Below are 21410 nucleotides of genomic sequence, written 5' to 3' on the forward strand. Positions count from 1 at the left end.
CCAGAAGCTGCCCGAGAGCTACCAGAGGGTCAGTAAAAACACTTCTAAATCACCTCTGCGTGGCTTCCTTCCTCATTTCCCACCAAGCCACTAGACGCCTGAAACACATTTCTAACTCGTTGTCTTTCCAAATAAAATAACAAAAATGTAGGTATTCTTTCTTGCTTTCTTTCTATGTTCAGGCTTGTATAACTTGGTAACTTAAACGGTAGTTGAACAATTAAAAACATTTTAGATGAGGCGCCGTGGGAATTGTAGTCTTTTATACTCTGTTGACTACAGACGTCACGGTTAGGTGGCCTTTCTTATAAAAACTAAATACTGGCTCTAACACAAAATATACTTTGACTTTTCATGATTAATCTAAAGACAGTTTACCATGATCAACGCCTCAAACACGTCTGTTGTACTTTATATTAAAACATCAGCTTAATGTAACTTTTGTGTCAGGGACGTGTCTAATTCCTGGTTTTTCTCGTGATGCGTTCAGGTGCAGAAGCTGCAGGGCGTTTACAACCTGCAGGATCCTCACTTCTGGACTTTGTGTACGGACGTTTACATCGGGACGTTAAAACTGCTGGTCGCTCCTGATGCCGACACACGCTGGATCCTCAGCCAGACGCACAACATCTTCACACAGGTACCTGAACGCACCACATTCACCACATCTTCACACAGGTACCTGAACGCACCACATTCACCACATTTTCACACAGGTACCTGAACGCACCACAACTTCACACAGGTACCTGAACGCACCACATTCACCACATCTTCACACAGGTACCTGAACGCACCACAACTTCACACAGGTACCTGAATGCACCACATTCACCACATCTTCACACAGGTACCTGAACGCACCACACATCTTCACACAGGTACCTGAAAGCACCACAACTTCACACAGGTACCTGAACGCACCACATTCACCACATCTTCACACAGGTACCTGAAAGCACCACATTCACCACATCTTCACACAGGTACCTGAACGCACCACAACTTCACACAGGTACCTGAACGCACCACATTCACCACATCTTCACACAGGTACCTGAACGCGCCACACATCTTCACACAGGTACCTGAAAGCACCACAACTTCACACAGGTACCTGAACGCGCCACATTCACCACATCTTCACACAGGTACCTGAACGCACCACACATCTTCACACAGGTACCTGAAAGCACCACAACTTCACACAGGTACCTGAACGCACCACAACTTCACACAGGTACCTGAACGCACCCCACAGACCTACATCAACACAGGTACCTGAACACATCACATCTGTACACAGGTACCTGAACACACATCACATCTGTACACAGGTACCTGAACACACCACACCACATCTTCACACAGGTACCTCAACGCACCACACATCTTCACACAAGTACCTGAACGCACCACACATCTTCACAAATCATCATCACACAGGTACCTGAAAGAACCTCACGGTCAAAAAACCTCTTCACAGGTACATGAACACGTTTGCAGCCTTCCCTTATAGGTATTTATTTATCTGTGATTAACCTGTGTTTTAGTTGGAGTAGTATTTCTAGTTATTATTCACCTGTGTTGTAATAGTAGTATAATTAGTATTTTACTATTATCTGATTGTACAATAAATATTTACTTAGAGGTGTAACTGTGTTGCAGTAATATTGATGGTATTAATGTGCCTGTATAGTATTATCTTTGTTTACCTGTGTTTTTTGTATTTGTAGCGTAAACATTATTTCTGTTGTTCAGGCTGGAGTTCGGCAGCTGTACGTTCAGATTGAGACGGCCTCCATGTAGAAGCCCCGCCTCTTCTGAACACCTGGGACCAATCACCTTTCAGTCTGCTGCAGGTGACCTCTGACCCACCTCCCAGAGTCAATGAAGGACAGACAGCGTGGGGGGGGGGGGCAGTGAGACTGAACTACCAAGATGCTCCAGCCAAAAATGGCCTCTCTCCCCCCTAAGTTCTTTCTTTCTTTTTACGTACCTGACCCCCCCACACCCCTCGCTGCACTTTGTAGACTGGAGCAAAAGCATTCTGGGTAAGTGCCTTCATCATGAATCAGAGACAATTTGAGCCCCCCCTCCCTATGACATCACCGGCGTGTGATGTCACTGTTTTTAAAACGTGCCAAATCATGTGACCAGACGGGGGGTTTCAGTCTTCTTCTTTTTTCAACTGTAATAAATAAATAATTGTTTCTTCTTCCGATTTTTTTTATTATTTCTCGTTATTGATGACATCACAATGTACACACGTTTCTGTTTATAGCACAAACTGGGGACCTGGCTTTTATCTGGGTTTAACAGGACAGAAGTTTTACCGATCCAAAAAAGAGCTTTTAAAGGTCCCGTGTCATGGCTATTTCCCACTGATCATAATTCCATTGTTGAGGTCGACTAGAATAGATTTATACTGTGCCCATTTTCCAAACTCACATTGTTTTCGCATACAGCATCTCTGTAAACTACGTGTATTCACCCCCTCCCTGTGAGCCCAGTGTGCTCCGATTGGTCGGGACGTTGTGATCGCGCTGAGCTCCGTGGAGGTGTCTGTTTCCTTGTTAGTGATACACAGCGAAACTCAGCCAAACTCAACCCTGAGCACACACAAAGTCAACAGCCGAAGTAAAAACAATAAGTGTGGCTTGATATTGAGAAAGAAAAAGGTGATAAACGCTGTGAGAAGTGGTCAGGTGCGGAGGAGAGACGGGTCTGCGGAGAGAACGGGTCTGCGGAGAGAACGGGTCTGCGGAGGAGAACGGGTCTGCGGAGAGAACGGGTCCTGCGGAGAGAACGGGTCTGCGGAGAGAACGGGTCTGCGGAGAGAACGGGCTCTGCGAGAGAACGGGTCCTGCAGAGAGAATGGGTCTGTAGAGAGAATTTCGCCGCGATCTCCCAACTGTCTGTTATCAGCCAGGGAGGAGAGATCAGCAGAGCTGCCTGCACTGAGTGTGTGAGGAAGTCCGTGGATTGGTCAATTTGGACCAATCAGCGGGGGCTTAACGTAACGGCTCCGGGACATAACGTAATGGCCACATCACATCTGTACACACATCACATCTGTACACAGGTACCTGAAACACACCACACATCTTCTATCATGTACCTGAACGCAACAACCACCACATCTTCACACAGGTACCTCAACGCACCACACATCTTCACACAAGTACCTGAACGCACCACACATCTTCACAAATCATCATCACACAGGTACCTGAAAGAACCTCACGGTTAAAAAAACCTCTTCACAGGTACATGAACACGTTTGGCAGCCTTCCCTTATAGGTATTTATTTATCTGTGATTAACCTGTGTTTTAGTTGGGAGTAGTATTTCTAGTTATTATTCACCTGTGTTGTAATAGTAGTATAATTAGTATTTTACTATTATCTGATAGTACAATAAATATTTACTTAGAGGTGTTAAACTGTTGTTGCAGTAATATTGATGGTATTAATGTGCCTGTATAGTATTATCTTTGTTTACCTGTGTTTTTTGTATTTGTAGCGTAAACATTATTTCTGTGTTCAGGCTGGAGTTCGGCAGCTGTACGTTCAGATTGAGACGGCCTCCATGTAGAAGCCCCGCTCTTCTGAACACCTGGGACCAATCACCTTTCAGTCTGCTGCAGGTGACCTCTGACCCACCTCCCAGAGTCAATGAAGGACAGACAGCGTGGGGGGGGGGGCAGTGAGACTGAACTACCAAGATGCTCCAGCCAAAAATGGCCTCTCTCCCCTAATTTCTTTCTTCTTTTTTACTTACCTGACCCCCCCCACACCCTCGCTGCACTTTGTAGACTGGAGCAAAGCATTCTGGGTAAGTGCCTTCATCATGAATCAGAGACAATTTGAGCCCCCCCTCCCTATGACATCACCGGCGTGTGATGTCACTGTTTTTAAAACGTGCCAAATCATGTGACCAGACGGGGGGTTTCAGTCTTCTTCTTTTTTCAACTGTAATAAATAAATAATTGTTTCTCCGATTTTTTTTATTATTTCTCGTTATTGATGACATCACAATGTACACACGTTTTTGTTCATAGCACAAACTGGGGACCTGGCTTTATCTGGGTTTAACAGGACCAGAAGTTTTACCGATCCAAAAAGAGCTTTTAAAGGTCCCATGTCATGGCCATTTCCACTGATCATAATTCCATTGTTGAGGTCGACTAGAATAGATTTATACTGTGCCATTTTCCAACTCACATTGTTTCGCATACAGCATCTCTGTAAACTACGTGTATTCACCCCCTCCTGTGAGCCCAGTGTGCTCCGATTGGTCGGGAACGTTGTGAATCGCGCTGAGCTCCGTGGAGGTGTCGTTTCCTTGTTTAGTGATACACAGCGAAACTCAGCCAAACTCACCCTGAGCACACACAAAGTCACAGCCGAAGTAAAAACAATAAGTGTGGCTTGATATTGAGAAAGAAAAAGGTTGATAAACGCTGTGAGAACGGGTCTGCAGGAGAGAACGGGTCTGCGGAGAGAACGGGTCTGCGGAGAGAACGGGTCTGCGGAGAGAATGGGTCTGTAGAGAGAATGGGTCTGCAGAGAGAACGGGTCTGCAGAGAGAATTTCGCCGCGATCCCAACTGTCTGTTATCAGCCAGGGAGGAGAGATCAGCAGAGCTGCCTGCACTGAGTGTGTGGAGAGGAAGTCCGTGGATTGGTCAATTTGGACCAATCAGCGGGGGGCTTAACGTAACGGCTCCGCGGACATAACGTAATGGCTCGGTCCATTTCGTTCCGGGTACGACATGACATCAGATGTCCCCGGAAGAATCAAATGGATGATGACGTTTTGGGGAGGTATTTTCTGTATTAGAGTTTTACTCGCTACAGGGTGTACTTTGAGGGTTTTGACTGTGCACACCGTTTACATGCATAAAAACCTTCATAACACACAAGGGGACGGGTAATAACCGGAAAAGCATGACATGTCACCTTTAATGTTGGTTTTCTGATGATGAATGACATCCTGCAGCCTGTTGTGTGTGTGTATAGGCTTGTTTTACTGTCTTTGTGAGGACCAAGTATTACTATAACATCATAAGGACCTTTCAATATTGTAGGCACAGTTTGATGGTTCAGGGTTATTATTAGACATTTGTAGGACTGTAATTATTTGATTAAACTTTTATAAGGTGCTTTTTTTGTCAAACCAAAACAAAAGATATCCTCTTTGGTATTTAACAAAGAAAAGCAGCAAATCTCAATATTTCAAACGAAGTACAAGCTGCTTTTAAAGACATTTCTCCATGAAAAAAACACCCAAATTCATCATAAAGTTGTGGATTATTTCTCTTTTACTGTGATGGTTTGTTGTCATTATGGAGTTCTCGCCCAGAGTCAGTGTGTGTTATGAGCAGAAAGTGGAACTCTCGATGGATTTCAGGTCCTTCAGAGCATCAGTTTCAGCGTTTAACTTACAATTATTCAATCAAACTTTATATAAAGAGTAAGTTGCTTTTTTTCGTCAAACCAATAGATATCCTCTTTCTTTGATATATATATAACAAAGAAAAGCAGCACATCTCGATATTTGAAGGAAGTAACAAGCTGCTCTTAAAGACATTTCTCCATGAAAAAACAACCCTAACGCATCATTACGATAAATAAATCATAAAAGTTGTGGCTTGTTTAACTGTCTTTGTGAGGACCAAGTATTACCATAACCATCATAAGAGGACCTTTCAACATTGTAGGGACAGTGGGACTAATACAGGTATTCTGATTCTGATGGTTCTTTCTTTGATATATAACAAAGAAAAGCAGCAAATCTTGATATTTAAAGGAAGTACAGGCTGCTCTTAAAGACATTTCTCCATGAAAAAACAACCCTAAAGATAAATAAATCATCCAAAAAGTTGTGGGTTATTTCTCTTGTACTGTAGTTGTGTTGGTCCTCACATGTACCCAGAGTCAGAGTGTGTGTTATGAGCAGAAGGTGGAGCTGTCGATGGACTTCAGGTCCTTCAGAGCGTCAGGTTCAGCGTTGATTCGCAGCATGTCCACCTCCAGCGGGTGCAGATGTCCGGTGACGACCAGCGAATGGAGCGGCTCGCCCAGGTCACATGACACCAGCTGGCGTAACGTCCCGGTGCGGATCAGCTGATCGTCTGCACCGAGCCGAGCGACGCCGACACACACACCGTGTCCTCCGTCACACCTGGAGGGGAAACATAGGCATGATGTTGATATACATATATTCATTTCTTATTTTAAAGTTACTTAACTGTATATCATTTGATTGTGTTAATCTCTAATCTGTGTTCTCCTGTTTTTAATGTTTACCCTGGTGCTGTTCAAACTACTGAAACTATCTTATCTCATGATAACCGGTAACATCAGTGAGTTAAATAATACATCTGATAGCTTTAGCACGCTAACAGTTTCAATGATGTTTCCAGTTTTACTATTAGTTTTATTTACTTATAAAACTTGGGAAAAGGTTTCTAAATATGACTTTTTAACCAGTGGATTTTATTACCTAAAACTCCTCATATGATTTTAGCAAATATTTACTATGACTTTACTCTGAAGAATTTTCCTATTTCTAATCAAATATAGAACAAGCTTTCTCTAAATGCTTTCCTGAAGATACAACTTTTTTTTCTCATACTTTCTTTAATAAAACGTTTCTTGAATTGCTGTAATGATTTATTTCCCCGAAGAGCAACTCTTAATCTCGGGTAAACAATTCAGTGTGTGTGTGGTTTGGTTTGGTTTGGTTTTACCAACGATGTCTTTGCTAACATCCCAAATACACCTGATGTTGTTTTTGTTGACACCAACCACAGGGAGGTGCTAATATTAGAAGTAGGCTGTGCCTTTGACCTGTGCATGGACCAGTATATCAAATACCAACCACTGCTCGATGTGATAACCAGCTTTGGGTACAAATGTAGATACAGCATACTTGTATTCGGAAGTCTTGGCCAGGTATATAAAAGCACCGTGATTGGTCTGAGAGTTGCTGGAATGTCAAAGAGAAACAAATTGCCAAATATTGCTCTGTTTCAGCTGCTATTGGCTGCTTAGCCGTGTGGAGAAGGAGGTGCTATGTCTTCCCTTAAGGCTGCTGCTTAGCCGTGTGGAGAAGGAGGTGCTATGTGTTCCCTTAAGGCTGCTGCTTAGCCGTGTGGAGAAGGAGGTGCTATGTGTTCCCTTAAGGCTGCTGCTTAGCCGTGTGGAGAAGGAGGTGCTATGTGTTCCCTTAAGGCTGCTGCTTAGCCGTGTGGAGAAGGAGGTGCTATGTGTTCCCTTAAGGCTGCTGCTTAGCCGTGTGGAGAAGGAGGTGCCATGTGTTCCCTTAAGGCTGCTGCTTAGCCGTGTGGAGAAGGAGGTGCTATGTGTTCCCTTAAGGCTGCTGCTTAGCCGTGTGGAGAAGGAGGTGCTATGTGTTCCCTTAAGGCTGCTGCTTAGCCGTGTGGAGAAGGAGGTGCTATGTGTTCTCTTAAGGCTGCTGCTTAGCCGTGTGGAGAAGGAGGTGCTATGTGTTCCCTTAAGGCTGCTGCTTAGCCGTGTGGAGAAGGAGGTACTATGTGTTCCCTTAAGGCTGCTGCTTAGCCGTGTGGAGAAGGAGGTGCTATGTGTTCCCTTAAGGCTGCTGCTTAGCCGTGTGGAGAAGGAGGTGCTATGTGTTCCCTGAAGGCTGCTGCTTAGCCGTGTGGAGAAGGAGGTGCTATGTGTTCCCTTAAGGCTGCTGCTTAGCCGTGTGGAGAAGGAGGTGCTATGTGTTCCCTTAAGGCTGCAGCTTAGCCGTGTGGAGAAGGAGGTGCTATGTGTTCCCTAAGGCTGCTGCTTAGCCGTGTGGAGAAGGAGGTGCTATGTGTACCCTTAAGGCTGCTGCTTAGCCGTGTGGAGAAGGAGGTGCCATGTGTTCCCTTAAGCTAATGCTGACCGTGTGGAGAAGGAGGTGCCATGTGTTCCCTTAAGGCTGCTGCTTAGCCGTGTGGAGAAGGAGGTGCCATGTGTTCCCTTAAGGCTGCTGCTTAGCCGTGTGGAGAAGGAGGTGCCCATGTGTTCCCTTAAGGCTGCTGCTTAGCCGTGTGGAGAAGGAGGTGCCATGTGTTCCCTTAAGGCTGCTGCTTAGCCGTGTGGAGAAGGAGGTGCCATGTGTTCCCTTAAGGCTGCTGCTTAGCCGTGTGGAGAAGGAGGTGCCATGTGTTCCCTTAAGGCTGCTGCTTAGCCGTGTGGAGAAGGAGGTGCCATGTGTTCCCTTAAGGCTGCTGCTTAGCCGTGTGGAGAAGGAGGTGCTATGTGTTCCCTTAAGGCTGCTGCTTAGCCGTGTGGAGAAGGAGGTGCCATGTGTTCCCTTAAGGCTGCTGCTTAGCCGTGTGGAGAAGGAGGTGCCATGTGTTCCCTTAAGGCTGCTGCTTAGCCGTGTGGAGAAGGAGGTGCCATGTGTTCCCTTAAGGCTGCTGCTTAGCCGTGTGGAAGAAGGAGGTGCTATGTGTTCCCTTAAGGCTGCTGCTTAGCCGTGTGGAGAAGGAGGTGCTATGTGTTCCCTTAAGGCTGCTGCTTAGCCGTGTGGAGAAGGAGGTGCTATGTGTTCCCTTAAGGCTGCTGCTTAGCCGTGTGGAGAAGGAGGTGCCATGTGTTCCCTTAAGGCTGCTGCTTAGCCGTGTGGAGAAGGAGTGCCATGTGTTCCCTTAAGGCTGATGCTTAGCCGTGTGGAGAAGGGAGGTGCCATGTGTTTCCCTTAAGGCTTGCTGCTTAGCCGTGTGGAGAAGGAGGTGCTATGTGTACCCTTAAGGCTGCTGCTTAGCCGTAGGGCCGTGTGGAGAAGGAGGTGCTATGTGTTTCCCTTAAGGCTGCTGCTTAGCCGTGTGGAGAAGGAGGTGCTATGTGTTCCCTTAAGGCTGCAGCTTAGCCGTGTGGAGAAGGAGGTGCTATGTGTTCCCTTAAGGCTGCTGCTTAGCCGTGTGGAGAAGGGAGGTGCTATGTGTTCCCTTAAGGCTGCTGCTTAGCCGTGTGGAGAAGGAGGTGCTATGTGTTTCCCTTAAGGCTGCTGCTTAGCCGTGTGGAGAAGGAGGTGCTATGTGTTCCCTTAAGGCTGCTGCTTAGCCGTGTGGAGAAGGAGGTGCTATGTGTTCCCCTTAAGGCTGCTGCTTAGCCGTGTGGAGAAGGAGGTGCTATGTGTTCCCTTAAGGCTGCTGCTTAGCCGTGTGGAGAAGGAGGTGCTATGTGTTCCCTTAAGGCTGCTGCTTAGCCGTGTGGAGAAGGAGGTGCCATGTGTTCCCTTAAGGCTGCTGCTTAGCCTGTGGAGAAGGAGGTGCCATGTGTTCCCTTAAGGCTGCTGCTTAGCCGTGTGGAGAAGGAGGTGCCATGTGTTCCCTTAAGGCTAATGCTTAGCCGTGTGGAGAAGGAGGGTGCCATGTGTTCCCTTAAGGCTGAATGCTTAGCGTGTTGGAGAAGGAGGTGCCATGTGTTCCCTTAAGGCTGCTGCTTAGCCGTGTGAGAAGGAGGTGCCATGTGTTTCCCTTAAGGCTGCTGCTTAGCCGTGTGGAGAAGGAGGTGCCATGTGTTCCCTTAAGGCTGCTGCTTAGCCGTGTGGAGAAGGAGGTGCCATGTGTTCCCTAAGGCTGCTGCTTAGCCGTGTGGAGAAGGAGGTGCCATGTGTTCCCTTAAGGCTGCTGCTTAGCCGTGTGGGAGAAGGAGGTGCCATGTTTTCCCTTAAGGCTGCTGCTTAGCCGTGTGGAGAAGGAGGTGCCATGTGTTCCTTAAGGCTGCTGCTTAGCCGTGTGGAGAAGGAGGTGCCATGTTTCCCTTAAGGTGCCATGTGTTCCCTTAAGGCTGCTGCTTAGCCGTGTGGAGAAGGAGGTGCTATGTGTTCCCTTAAGGCTGCAGCTTAGCCGTGTGGAGAAGGAGGTGCTATGTGTTCCCTTAAGGCTGCTGCTTAGCCGTGTGGAGAAGGAGGTTGCTATGTGTTCCCTTAAGGCTTTTGCTTAGCCGTGTGGAGAAGGAGGTGCTATGTGTTCCCTTAAGGCTGCTGCTTAGCCGTGTGGAGAAGGAGGTGCTATGTGTTCCCTTAAGGCTGCTGCTTAGCCGTGTGGAGAAGGAGGTGCTATGTGTTCCCTTAAGGCTGCTGCTTAGCCGTGTGGAGAAGGAGGTGCTATGTGTTCCCTTAAGGCTGCTGCTTAGCCGTGTGGAGAAGGAGGTGCTATGTGTTCCCTGAAGGCTGCTGCTTAGCCGTGTGGAGAAGGAGGTGCCATGTGTTCCCTTAAGGCTGCTGCTTAGCCGTGTGGAGAAGGAGGTGCCATGTGTTCCCTTAAGGCTGCTGCTTAGCCGTGTGGAGAAGGAGGTGCCATGTGTTCCCTTAAGGCTGATGCTTAGCCGTGTGGAGAAGGAGGTGCCATGTGTTCCCTTAAGGCTGATGCTTAGCCGTGTGGAGAAGGAGGTGCCATGTGTTCCCTTAAGGCTGCTGCTTAGCCGTGTGGAGAAGGAGGTGCCATGTGTTCCCTTAAGGCTGCTGCTTAGCCGTGTGGGAGAGGAGGGTGCCATGTGTTCCCTTAAGGCTGCTGCTTAGCCGTGTGGAGAAGGAGGTGCTATGTGTTCCCTTAAGGCTGCTGCTTAGCCGTGTGGGGGAGAAGGAGGTGCCATGGTTCCCTTAAGGCCTGCTGCTTAGCCCGTGTGGAGAAGGAGGTGCCATGTGTTCCCTTAAGGCTGCTGCTTAGCCGTGTGGAGAAGGAGGTGCTATGTGTTCCCTTAAGGCTGCTGCTTAGCCGTGTGGAGAAGGAGGTGCTATGTGTTCCCTTAAGGCTGCTGCTTAGCCGTGTGGAGAAGGAGGTGCTATGTGTTCCCTTAAGTGTTCTGTGCTGCTTAGTCGTGTGGAGAAGGAGGTGCTATGTGTTCCCTTAAGGCTGCTGCTTAGCCGTGTGGAGAAGGAGGTGCTATGTGTTCCCTTAAGGCTGCTGCTTAGCCGTGTGGAGAAGGAGGTGCTATGTGTTCCCTTAAGGCTGCTGCTTAGCCGTGTGGAGAAGGAGGTGCCATGTGTTCCCTTAAGGCTGCTGCTTAGCCGTGTGGAGAAGGAGGTGCCATGTGTTCCCTTAAGGCTGCTGCTTAGCCGTGTGGAGAAGGAGGTGCCATGTGTTCCCTTAAGGCTAATGCTTAGCCGTGTGGAGAAGGAGGTGCCATGTGTTCCCTTAAGGCTAATGCTTAGCCGTGTGGAGAAGGAGGTGCCATGTGTTCCCTTAAGGCTGCTGCTTAGCCGTGTGGAGAAGGAGGTGCCATGTGTTCCCTTAAGGCTGCTGCTTAGCCGTGTGAGAAGGAGTGCCATGTGTTCCCTTAAGGCTGGCTGGCTTAGCCGTGTGGAGAAGAGGTGCCATGTGTTCCCTTAAGGCTGCTGCTTGCCGTGTGGAGAAGGAGGTGCCATGTGTTCCCTTAAGGCTGCTGCTTAGCCGTGTGGAGAAGGAGGTGCCATGTGTTCCCTTAAGGCTGCTGCTTTAGCCGTGTGGAGAAGGAGGTGCCATGTGTTCCCTTAAGGCTGCTGCTTAGCCGTGTGGAGAAAGGAGGTGGCCATGTGGTTCCCTTAGGCTGCTGCTTAGCCGTGTGGAGAAGGAGGTGCCATGTGTTCCCTTAAGGCTGCTGCTTAGCCGTGTGGGAGAAGGAGGTCATGTGTGTTCCCTTAAGCTGCTGCTTAGCCGTGTGGAGAAGGAGGTGCCATGTGTTCCCTTAAGGGCTGCTGCTTAGCCGTGTGGAGAAGGAGGGTGCCATGTGTTCCCTTAAAGGCTGCTGCTTAGCCCGTGTGGAGAAGGAGGTGCCATGTGTTCCCTTAAGGCTGCTGCTTAGCCGTGTGGAGAAGGAGGTGCCATGTGTTCCCCTTAAGGCTGCTGCTTAGCCGTGTGGAGAAGGAGGTTGCCATGTGTCCCTTAAGGCTGCTGCTTAGCCGTGTGGAGAAGGAGGTGCCATGTGTTCCCTTAAGGCTGCTGCTTAGCCGTGTGGAGAAGGAGGTGCCATGTGTTCCCTTAAGGCTGCTGCTTAGCCGTGTGGAGAAGGAGGTGCTATGTGTTCCCCTAAGTGTTCTGTGCTGCTTAGCCCCGATATATTTGATTCCCCTGTCTTATGTAATGTAATTTGTGGAACCAAATAAAGTATTCAAATGTGTGTGTGTGTGTGTGTGTGTGTGTGTGTGTGTGTGTGTGTGTGTGTGTGTGTGTGTGTGTGTGTGTGTGTGTGTGTCTCACCCAGCTCCCCCCCCTCCTCCCTCCTCCTCTCGATGATCTGGATCAGCTGATCTGCAGCCTGACCGACCGTCATGAAGCGCGGCGGCTCGAAGATCTTTTTCCCTCTGAAAACAAACAAACGTTATCTAACACGATATCTAGTGAAATAACATGTATTATAATAAGTCCATCTTGATCTCACCTCATCATGTTCTCGATGCTCTGCTCTTTTACTTTAATATCTGTCGACAGAAACATCACGCTCAGATCAATACTCCGTATATCCACAGTTTTAAATACATTTTTATGAATTCAAACTATGACTTTCATGACTTTTGACAAATGATCATATGAATTTTTATTATATCCTACACTATGACTTTTTAGACTGACGTTACAATGACATGTTTATCAATATTATACTATCACTTTGAATTTTGTTACATTCTAACAATGACTTTTTATTAAACAAACAAATGAGGATAGTGGACGGAGATGGATCTCTGTTTTTATTGACTTTTATTCCCCCGATAAATATAAAGAACCAGCTGTGACACACACACACACACACACACACACACACACACACACACACACACACACACACACACACACACACACACACACACACACACACACACACACACACACACACACACACACACACACACACACACACACACACACACACACACACACACACACACACACACACACACACACACACACACACACACACACACACAATTACATTAGGCTGGTTACCCCCCCCACCCCCCAGGACGGTTAGTTTAGGGTCCCCTGGGTGTCTGAGTGGGCAGATAGATTAATGATGGTCTGAATAAACAGACACCTGGTGTGTGTGTGTGTGTGTGTGTGTGTGTGTGTGTGTGTGTCTCACCCAGCAAGCAGAGTGTGTGTTGTCCAGCTTTCCTGTTTTTACAGATTTTGTCGTAGAAACTCTCGGGTTTCCACGTCTCCGTCCAGAACACCAACGACACCGTCTCCCCGAAGTTATACAGCTACACACACAAAAGCGCACACAGACACACCTTTAGTTGAATTATATGTTAAGACTTTTATATTTTGCATTTTCTTTGTAAATTTGGATCCAATATGACGTTTTTCGCAGTCATTTATAATATTCTTTTTTATTTTTACCATTTTGCATCTGAATAACTAATAATAATAATTCATATATAAATACATAAAAACAGGGAAGGTTTAAACTATAAAATATTGTTCAGCTCATAAAGAGTCATGTGGTGAGGGGGCGTCTCATTAGCATAGCCCCACCCCCTCATTAGCATATTAACGAGCTCCCGCTCAGTGCACAGCTGGGTCCTGCGCTCTGATTGGCTGCTGTGACAGCTCAGTTATTGATGACCTATCAGCAGATGGTGAGAGGTCCCTGAACGCACCGCGCTGTAATCTTATTCTGTGAGGAACTGAAGTAGTGAAATACAAGTACTGCAGTATCGAGTACAATAAATACCTCTGAGGTTGTAGTGGAGAGGAAGTATAAAGTACAAGTACCTCAGAACTGCGTTTAATACGTACTTTTAGATAGATAGATAGATAAATAAATGTAATGTAATGTACTCATTTTAATTGATTGAGTACCTGAAGGCCACAGCAGCCGACGGCGTTCATGATGGAGGCGTTGTGGATGACTTTGTACGGTATCCCAGCATGCACTGCTCTCAGCACCAGGTCACTGTGGGTGGTGGCTCTGCAGGAGAAACATATCAATACATATTATTATGTAAGAAAACATCGTATGTTTACAGGGAATTAACAACTGAAACATATTTGATATTCTGAATAAAAGAGACACTACATACTGATATACACCCTGAACATCAGCAGGAGAGGACTCTTTAAAGTAGAGACACTACATACTGATATACACCTGAACATCAGCAGGAGAGGACTCTTTAAAGTAGAGACACTACATACTGATATACACCTGAACATCAGCAGGAGAGGACTCTTTAAAGTAGAGACACTACATACTGATATACACCTGAACATCAGCAGGAGAGGACTCTTTAAAGTAGAGACACTACATACTGATATACACCTGAACATCAGCAGGAGAGAACTCTTTAAAGTAGAGACACTACATACTGATATACACCTGAACATCAGCAGGAGAGGACTCTTTAAAGTAGAGACACTACATACTGATATACACCTGAACATCAGCAGGAGAGAACTCTTTAAAGTAGAGACACTACATACTGATATACACCTGAACATCAGCAGGAGAGGACTCTTTAAAGTAGATACACTACATACTGATATACATCTGAACATCAGCAGGAGAGGACTCTTTAAAGTAGAGACACTACATACTGATATACACCTGAACATCAGCAGGAGAGGACTCTTTAAAGTAGAGACACTACATACTGATATACACCTGAACATCAGCAGGAGAGGACTCTTTAAAGTAGAGACACTACATATTGATATACACCTGAACATCAGCAGGAGAGGACTCTTTAAAGTAGAGACACTACATACTGATATACACCTGAACATCAGCAGGAGAGGACTCTTTAAAGTAGAGACACTACATACTGATATACACCTGAACATCAGCAGGAGAGGACTCTTTAAAGTAGAGACACTACATACTGATATACACCTGAACATCAGCAGGAGATGACTCTTTAAAGTAGAGACACTACATACTGATATACACCTGAACATCAGCAGGAGAGGACTCTTTAAAGTAGAGACACTACATACTGATATACACCTGAACATCAGCAGGAGAGGACTCTTTAAAGTAGAGACACTACATACTGATATACACCTGAACATCAGCAGGAGAGGACTCTTTAAAGTAGAGACACTACATACTGATATACACCTGAACATCAGCAGGAGAGGACTCTTTAAAGTAGAGACACTACATACTGATATACACCTGAACATCAGCAGGAGAGAACTCTTTAAAGTAGAGACACTACATACTGATATACACCTGAACATCAGCAGGAGAGGACTCTTTCAAGTAGAAACACTACATACTGATATACACCTGAACATCAGCAGGAGAGGACTCTTTAAAGTAGAGACACTACATACTGATATACACCTGAACATCAGCAGGAGAGGACTCTTTAAAGTAGAGACACTACATACTGATATACACCTGAACATCAGCAGGAGAGAACTCTTTAAAGTAGAGACACTACATACTGATATACACCTGAACATCAGCAGGAGAGGACTCTTTAAAGTAGAGACACTACATACTGATATACACCTGAACATCAGCAGGAGAGGACTCTTTAAAGTAGAGACACTACATATTGATATACACCTGAACATCAGCAGGAGAGGACTCTTTAAAGTAGAGACACTACATACTGATATACACCTGAACATCAGCAGGAGAGGACTCTTTAAAGTAGAGACACTACATACTGATATACACCTGAACATCAGCAGGAGAGGACTCTTTAAAGTAGAGACACTACATACTGATATACACCTGAACATCAGCAGGAGAGGACTCTTTAAAGTAGAGACACTACATACTGATATACACCTGGACATCAGCAGGAGATGACTCTTTAAAGTAGAGACACTACACACTGATATACACCTGAACATCAGCAGGAGATGACTCTTTAAAGTAGAGACACTACATACTGATATACACCTGAACATCAGCAGGAGAGGACTCTTTAAAGTAGAGACACTACATTACTGATATACACCTGAACATCAGCAGGAGAGGACTCTTTAAAGTAGAGACACTACATACTGATATACACCTGAACATCAGCAGGAGAGGACTCTTTAAAGTAGAGACACTACATACTGATATACACCTGAACATCAGCAGGAGAGGACTCTTTAATGTAGAGACACTACATACTGATATACACCTGAACATCAGCAGGAGAGGACTCTTTAAAGTAGAGACACTACATGCTGATATACACCTGAACATCAGCAGGAGAGGACTCTTTAAAGTAGAGACACTACATACTGATATACACCTGAACATCAGCAGGAGAGAACTCTTTAAAGTAGAGACACTACATACTGATATACACCTGAACATCAGCAGGAGAGGACTCTTTAAAGTAGAGACACTACATACTGATATACACCTGAACATCAGCAGGAGAGGACTCTTTAAAGTAGAGACACTACATACTGATATACACCTGAACATCAGCAGGAGAGGACTCTTTAAAGTAGAGACACTACGTACTGATATACACCTGAACATCAGCAGGAGAGGACTCTTTAAAGTAGAGACACTACATACTGATATACACCTGAACATCAGCAGGAGAGGACTCTTTAAAGTAGAGACACTACATACTGATATACACCTGAACATCAGCAGGAGAGGACTCTTTAAAGTAGAGACACTACATGCTGATATACACCTGAACATCAGCAGGAGAGGACTCTTAAAGTAGAGACACTACATACTGATATACACCTGAACATCAGCAGGAGAGGACTCTTTAAAGTAGAGACACTACATACTGATATACGCCTGAACATCAGCAGGAGAGGACTCTTTAAAGTAGAGACACTACATACTGATATACACCTGAACATCAGCAGGAGAGGACTCTTTAAAGTAGAGACACTCCATACTGATATACATACACCTGAACATCAGCAGGAGAGGACTCTTTAAAGTAGAGACACTACACACTGATATACACCTGAACATCAGCAGGAGAGGACTCTTTAAAGTAGAGACACTACATACTGATATACACAGCTGCGTCTTTGAGTCTAAACACGAAGGTTTTAACGAGAGATGAAAAACACCGTCTCATATTCCTCTGACCCTCAGAGTGATGCTGAGGTTTGAACAGATTAAAGTTGTTTTTTACTCTCCTCTCTCTTCATGTAAACTGTAACCCAGCGCTCACATGACCACACGTCCGCTCTGTCATTACCTCACAGCTGGTGTTTTGGGGAGAAACGAGCAGGAATGAGTGTGTGGTCAGTTTAAAGAGTGCTGACGCAGCAGAACTGGATCAATACGAGCTGCAGATGCTACGTGTCTGAAAACTGCACAAACATCACATCAAGCCCTCAGGATTATAGAAGACGCCCATCACCCCAGCATCAAACTGTTCTGGTCCCGCAGCATCAGGACTAAAACCACCAGACTCAGGGACAGCTTCATCCCACAGGCCAGAAGACTGTTAAACACCTGAACTTTGAAACAACATCCATAACATTTGTTAGAAACATATCACTGGTCACCGGCTTGAGCTTCAACCTCAGGATCCATGTATTTGTGATCCTCTCAAGAATGGAAGATCTAAAAAATCTGACTTTTCCTCAAAAATCTCAAAACATTCTGACTTTTTCGCAAAAATCCAAAAGAATCTGACTTTTCAAAAAAATCTCAAATCTGGCTTTTTCACACGAATCTCAAAAAAGTCAGACTTTTTCGCAAAATATCAAAAAATTCTGACTTTTTCTCAAAAATCTCAAAAAATTCTGACTTTTTCTCAAAAATCCTAAAAATATCTGACTTTTTCAAAAAATCTCAAAATTATGACTTTTTTGAAATACTTAATAATCTCCCTGGTCCCCGGCTTGAGCTTGAACCTCAGGATCCATGTGTCTGTGATCCTCTCCAGAATGGAAGGAGTCTTCACATACAGAGCATCAACTAGTTCCTGAACAGTGTCCTTCACATGCTGATATCCAAGAGAGGGAGTTACACAGTCACAAGATGGAGGAATAGAAAGCAGTATTCAATGTTTACTTCAGATTAGCTCCACGTCAGAAATGAGCATGCTTGATGTCTCTCTCCATAGAGGCTGAATCATCATGTTAATCACATAGCTATCATCTGCCTCAAACAGTCCTGATGCTCTTCTAGGTCATCACACATCCTGTCATGTTCACAGCTACAGTTGATACCTTTGTTATCAAGTTACTCTCAGGTTGGAAGAGGACATTCAGGATTTTCCCAACAACATTCATCTGTTTGCAATTTACAAATTATTTATCTAATATATCATATTCCAATTACTTGTACATAGACTCTCCTTGCACTATTTATATTCTATTTTATCTGTTTTATTTTGTTGCTCTGTTGGAGGAGCCTGTGACCTGAACATGTAGTAAACTACAGTGGTGTCTTGTTGTTGGACGGGGCTTCTTGTGGAATAAAACACATGTCCATACTGTCCTACTCCGTTTCATCTTGCACTATTTGTAGTTGTATTATGTCCTTCTTTTGTCTCACCCGAACGGGTCGCCCACCACCAGGAACGCCACGTCCGTCACGTCAGCGTCCTTCAGGATCTCGTCCGCCTGCTGCTCCACCAGATCCCTGTCCGCCAGGATCAGAGGCATCCCATAATACTCCTCCTGGGAGAAGCACAGGCAGACAGTGTGAGCGGGAGTGTGGCAGGAGTAGTAAAGTATTTTAAAGTCAATTCATAATAAAGGATGTCATAGAAAAGTGAAACAAAGTCATAATATAAAATCTCATTTGAATAAATCATAGAAAGTCTTTAACCCTCCGGTATCACTGTGGACATGTTTGTCCCGAATGACTAATGAGTTTTTTGTTTAATCTGATTCTGTGCAAAAACTAATAATCCACCAAAATCAATGTTGTTGCTAATCTTTGGATCTTTAATCCAAGACTGTGATAAAGAAAAGCCGACCCCCCCAACATTCATTATATGGAAAATAACTGCCTTTTTGTGCATGTTTTTCATAGAAAACGCAAATTCATGTTTTTCAAACTGGCAGTTAAAGGGTTAAAATCCTGAACATAATTTGGTATTTTTGATCAGGACTGAAGTTGATTGAAAGATTTAACCCCAAACACTTAAAACAAATATTAATCTGTTATCATTTTATAGCAGTTTTTGGAAGTGGACATTTTTGTCCCGAATGACTAATGTGTGAATTTTTTGTTTAATCTGATTCTGTGCAAAAACTAATAATGCAAAAAAATCAATGTTGTTGCTAATCTTTGACATTCCAAGACTGTGATAAAAAAGAGCCAGTCCCCAGATATGTATTTTATGGAAAATAACTAATTTTCTGTTTTCATCATGAAAAACAACCGCGGTTTCATGTATTCAAAATGGCATTTAAAGGGTTAAAATCCTGAAAATGATTTTCTATTAGGACAGAAGTTGCTTTAAAGATTGAACCCAAACAAGTTGTGAACAAAAGCTTTTAATGTAATGTTTTTATCAAAGTCTTTTGCAGTGGACATTTTTGTCCCGAATGACTAATTTGCGTGGTCCAATCGAGTGACACCGGAGGGCTAAACAATATGATATAGTTTGTCAAATCCTAAAGACTGATCACAATGCTGTTTAAATCAATCATGATCTATCTATACAAAGCCCAAGCATGTTATTGCAGTATAATAAGTATCTTATTAAAAGTCAGAAAAAAACATCAAAATTCCAATGTCATAAAAATACAAAATAAATCATAATAAAATTTATATAATATTTCAAAAAATTTATAAAAAGAAAAAAATATAATATATAATAAAAAGTCATAAATCAAAACAGCAATAATGAATTGGTAGGTTGTGAAAAGTAATACAAGTATTAAAAATAAATGTAATTAAAGCTATATATATATGTATCGTATAATATGTCATGAAAATCATAAAAAGTCCTAATATCAAATACCAGAGAAGTAACATGTGAAAAAGAAAATCATAAAAAGTCCCATGTTATGAACTACTTGTGGACTCCCTGTTGTCAGAGGTGGGAGAAGTACTCAGATCTTGTACTTACAAGTAAAAGTAGAAGTACACATAGCTTCACATTGAAATACTCAAGTAAAGTACAAGTACCTGGAAATTGTACCTATGTAAATGTACTATAGTACATTTACATAGGTACAATTTCCAGTGTGTGTAGAGTAACCTACTGTATACAGTAGGTTACTCTACACAGTTTGTATTTGATCCTGGGACAGTTCAGTGTGATGTGAAGTCCTCACCAGAGCCTCCTTCCCCACGGTGAGGATGGAGGTGTAGGCCTCCAGGTAGACCCGGCTGCAGCCCCTCACGGCCGCCAGACCCTTCACCGTGATGTCCGTCGCGTCACCGAGCCCCAGCCCCACCAGGTACAGCATGCTGGCCCGCAGATACTCAACTAAAACGAATTAAAAACACTTTAATTTTAAGTTGATTTCTGTCTGTTTCTGCTTTCACGTGTAGTCTCACTGGACACACTGCAATACGGCATGTCGTAACTGTTTACGTTCACTACAGCTACAGCCAAGTTACGTTTCTGTTCCGTGTGCGTACCAAACTCCATTCACAAATCCACATATTTAATAAAAGCATTGATTGTTTCAGAGCTTTAAGCAGATAAAGAAATAACTTATTTATATGTTTTCTTGTTCAAGAAAAGGCCCTCTTTAATTCGGCGTACTTATAATTACGATCTGTTCATTTGTAATAAATTAATACATGTGTTTTTTCTGTTGTTGCCCTCCAACACCTCCGATTTCAGGGCAGAGATATCATGTTAAAATAAATCAAACCGTGGATTTCATTACAGCCGAACTAAAGAGAATCTTATTAAAGTTGTGAATACAGTGATCAATGTGTGTTACTGTCTGAACAGATAGTAGAGCCAAACTCTGTGGAAAAATCTTCATATTTATATTTTTTATTTTACATGTCCCACAATATATCAACACATCTTTAATTCGAGGCAGAAGTAGTCAGTTGTGTAAAATAACTAAGTAGATTTACTCAAGTACTGTACTTGTACCAGAACTGAGTAGGCCTATACTTCTACTTTTACTCAAGTAGGCTACAAGATCTGACTAGGCCTACTTCTACTTTTACTCAAATAAAAGATCTGAGTACTTCTACTTTTACTCAAGTACAACATCTGAGTACTTTTACTCAACTAAAAGATCTGAGTACTTCTACTTTTTACTCAAGTAGCCTACAACATCAGAGTACTTCTACTTTTACTCAAGTACAAGATCTGAGTACTTCTACTTTTACTCAAGTACAATATCTTAGTACTTTGTGCACCTCTGGAAGTAGTTGTGATTTATTAAATAACAATAAAATACTAACCCTATTTGTGACCACCTTAATCTTTAGATGAGTCATTCTTTTTAAAGTCATATCTAAACAGAAAAGACAAAACAAGGATCTGAAAAAAAGTGACTCAACATGTAACACACAACCCACAATGAAACAAACAC

At 44.0% G+C, this 21410-nt stretch overlaps 1 protein-coding gene and 1 long non-coding RNA gene across 2 annotated transcripts; one reads left to right on the forward strand and one right to left on the reverse strand.

Annotated features, from left to right (window-relative positions):
- The first annotated feature begins 491 nt into the window (after positions 1-491).
- On the forward strand, positions 492-2216 carry LOC117560350. Its single transcript, XR_004571152.1, has 2 exons — positions 492-640; positions 1762-2216. It is a non-coding gene; the product is annotated as an uncharacterized LOC117560350 (long non-coding RNA).
- A 2730-nt stretch (positions 2217-4946) lies between these two features.
- On the reverse strand, positions 4947-20421 carry dph5 (diphthamide biosynthesis 5). Its single transcript, XM_034237208.1, is given in 8 exon segments — positions 4947-6168; positions 6171-6187; positions 12207-12310; positions 12388-12427; positions 13087-13207; positions 13809-13917; positions 18445-18569; positions 20181-20421. Coding segments are annotated over 8 exon segments (867 nt in total). The 5' UTR covers positions 20316-20421; the 3' UTR covers positions 4947-5952.
- Between the last annotated feature and the right edge of the window lie 989 nt (positions 20422-21410).

The sequence above is a fragment of the Gymnodraco acuticeps genome, unplaced genomic scaffold, assembly GCF_902827175.1.
Source record: "Gymnodraco acuticeps unplaced genomic scaffold, fGymAcu1.1, whole genome shotgun sequence".
Classification (NCBI taxonomy): domain Eukaryota; kingdom Metazoa; phylum Chordata; class Actinopteri; order Perciformes; family Bathydraconidae; genus Gymnodraco; species Gymnodraco acuticeps.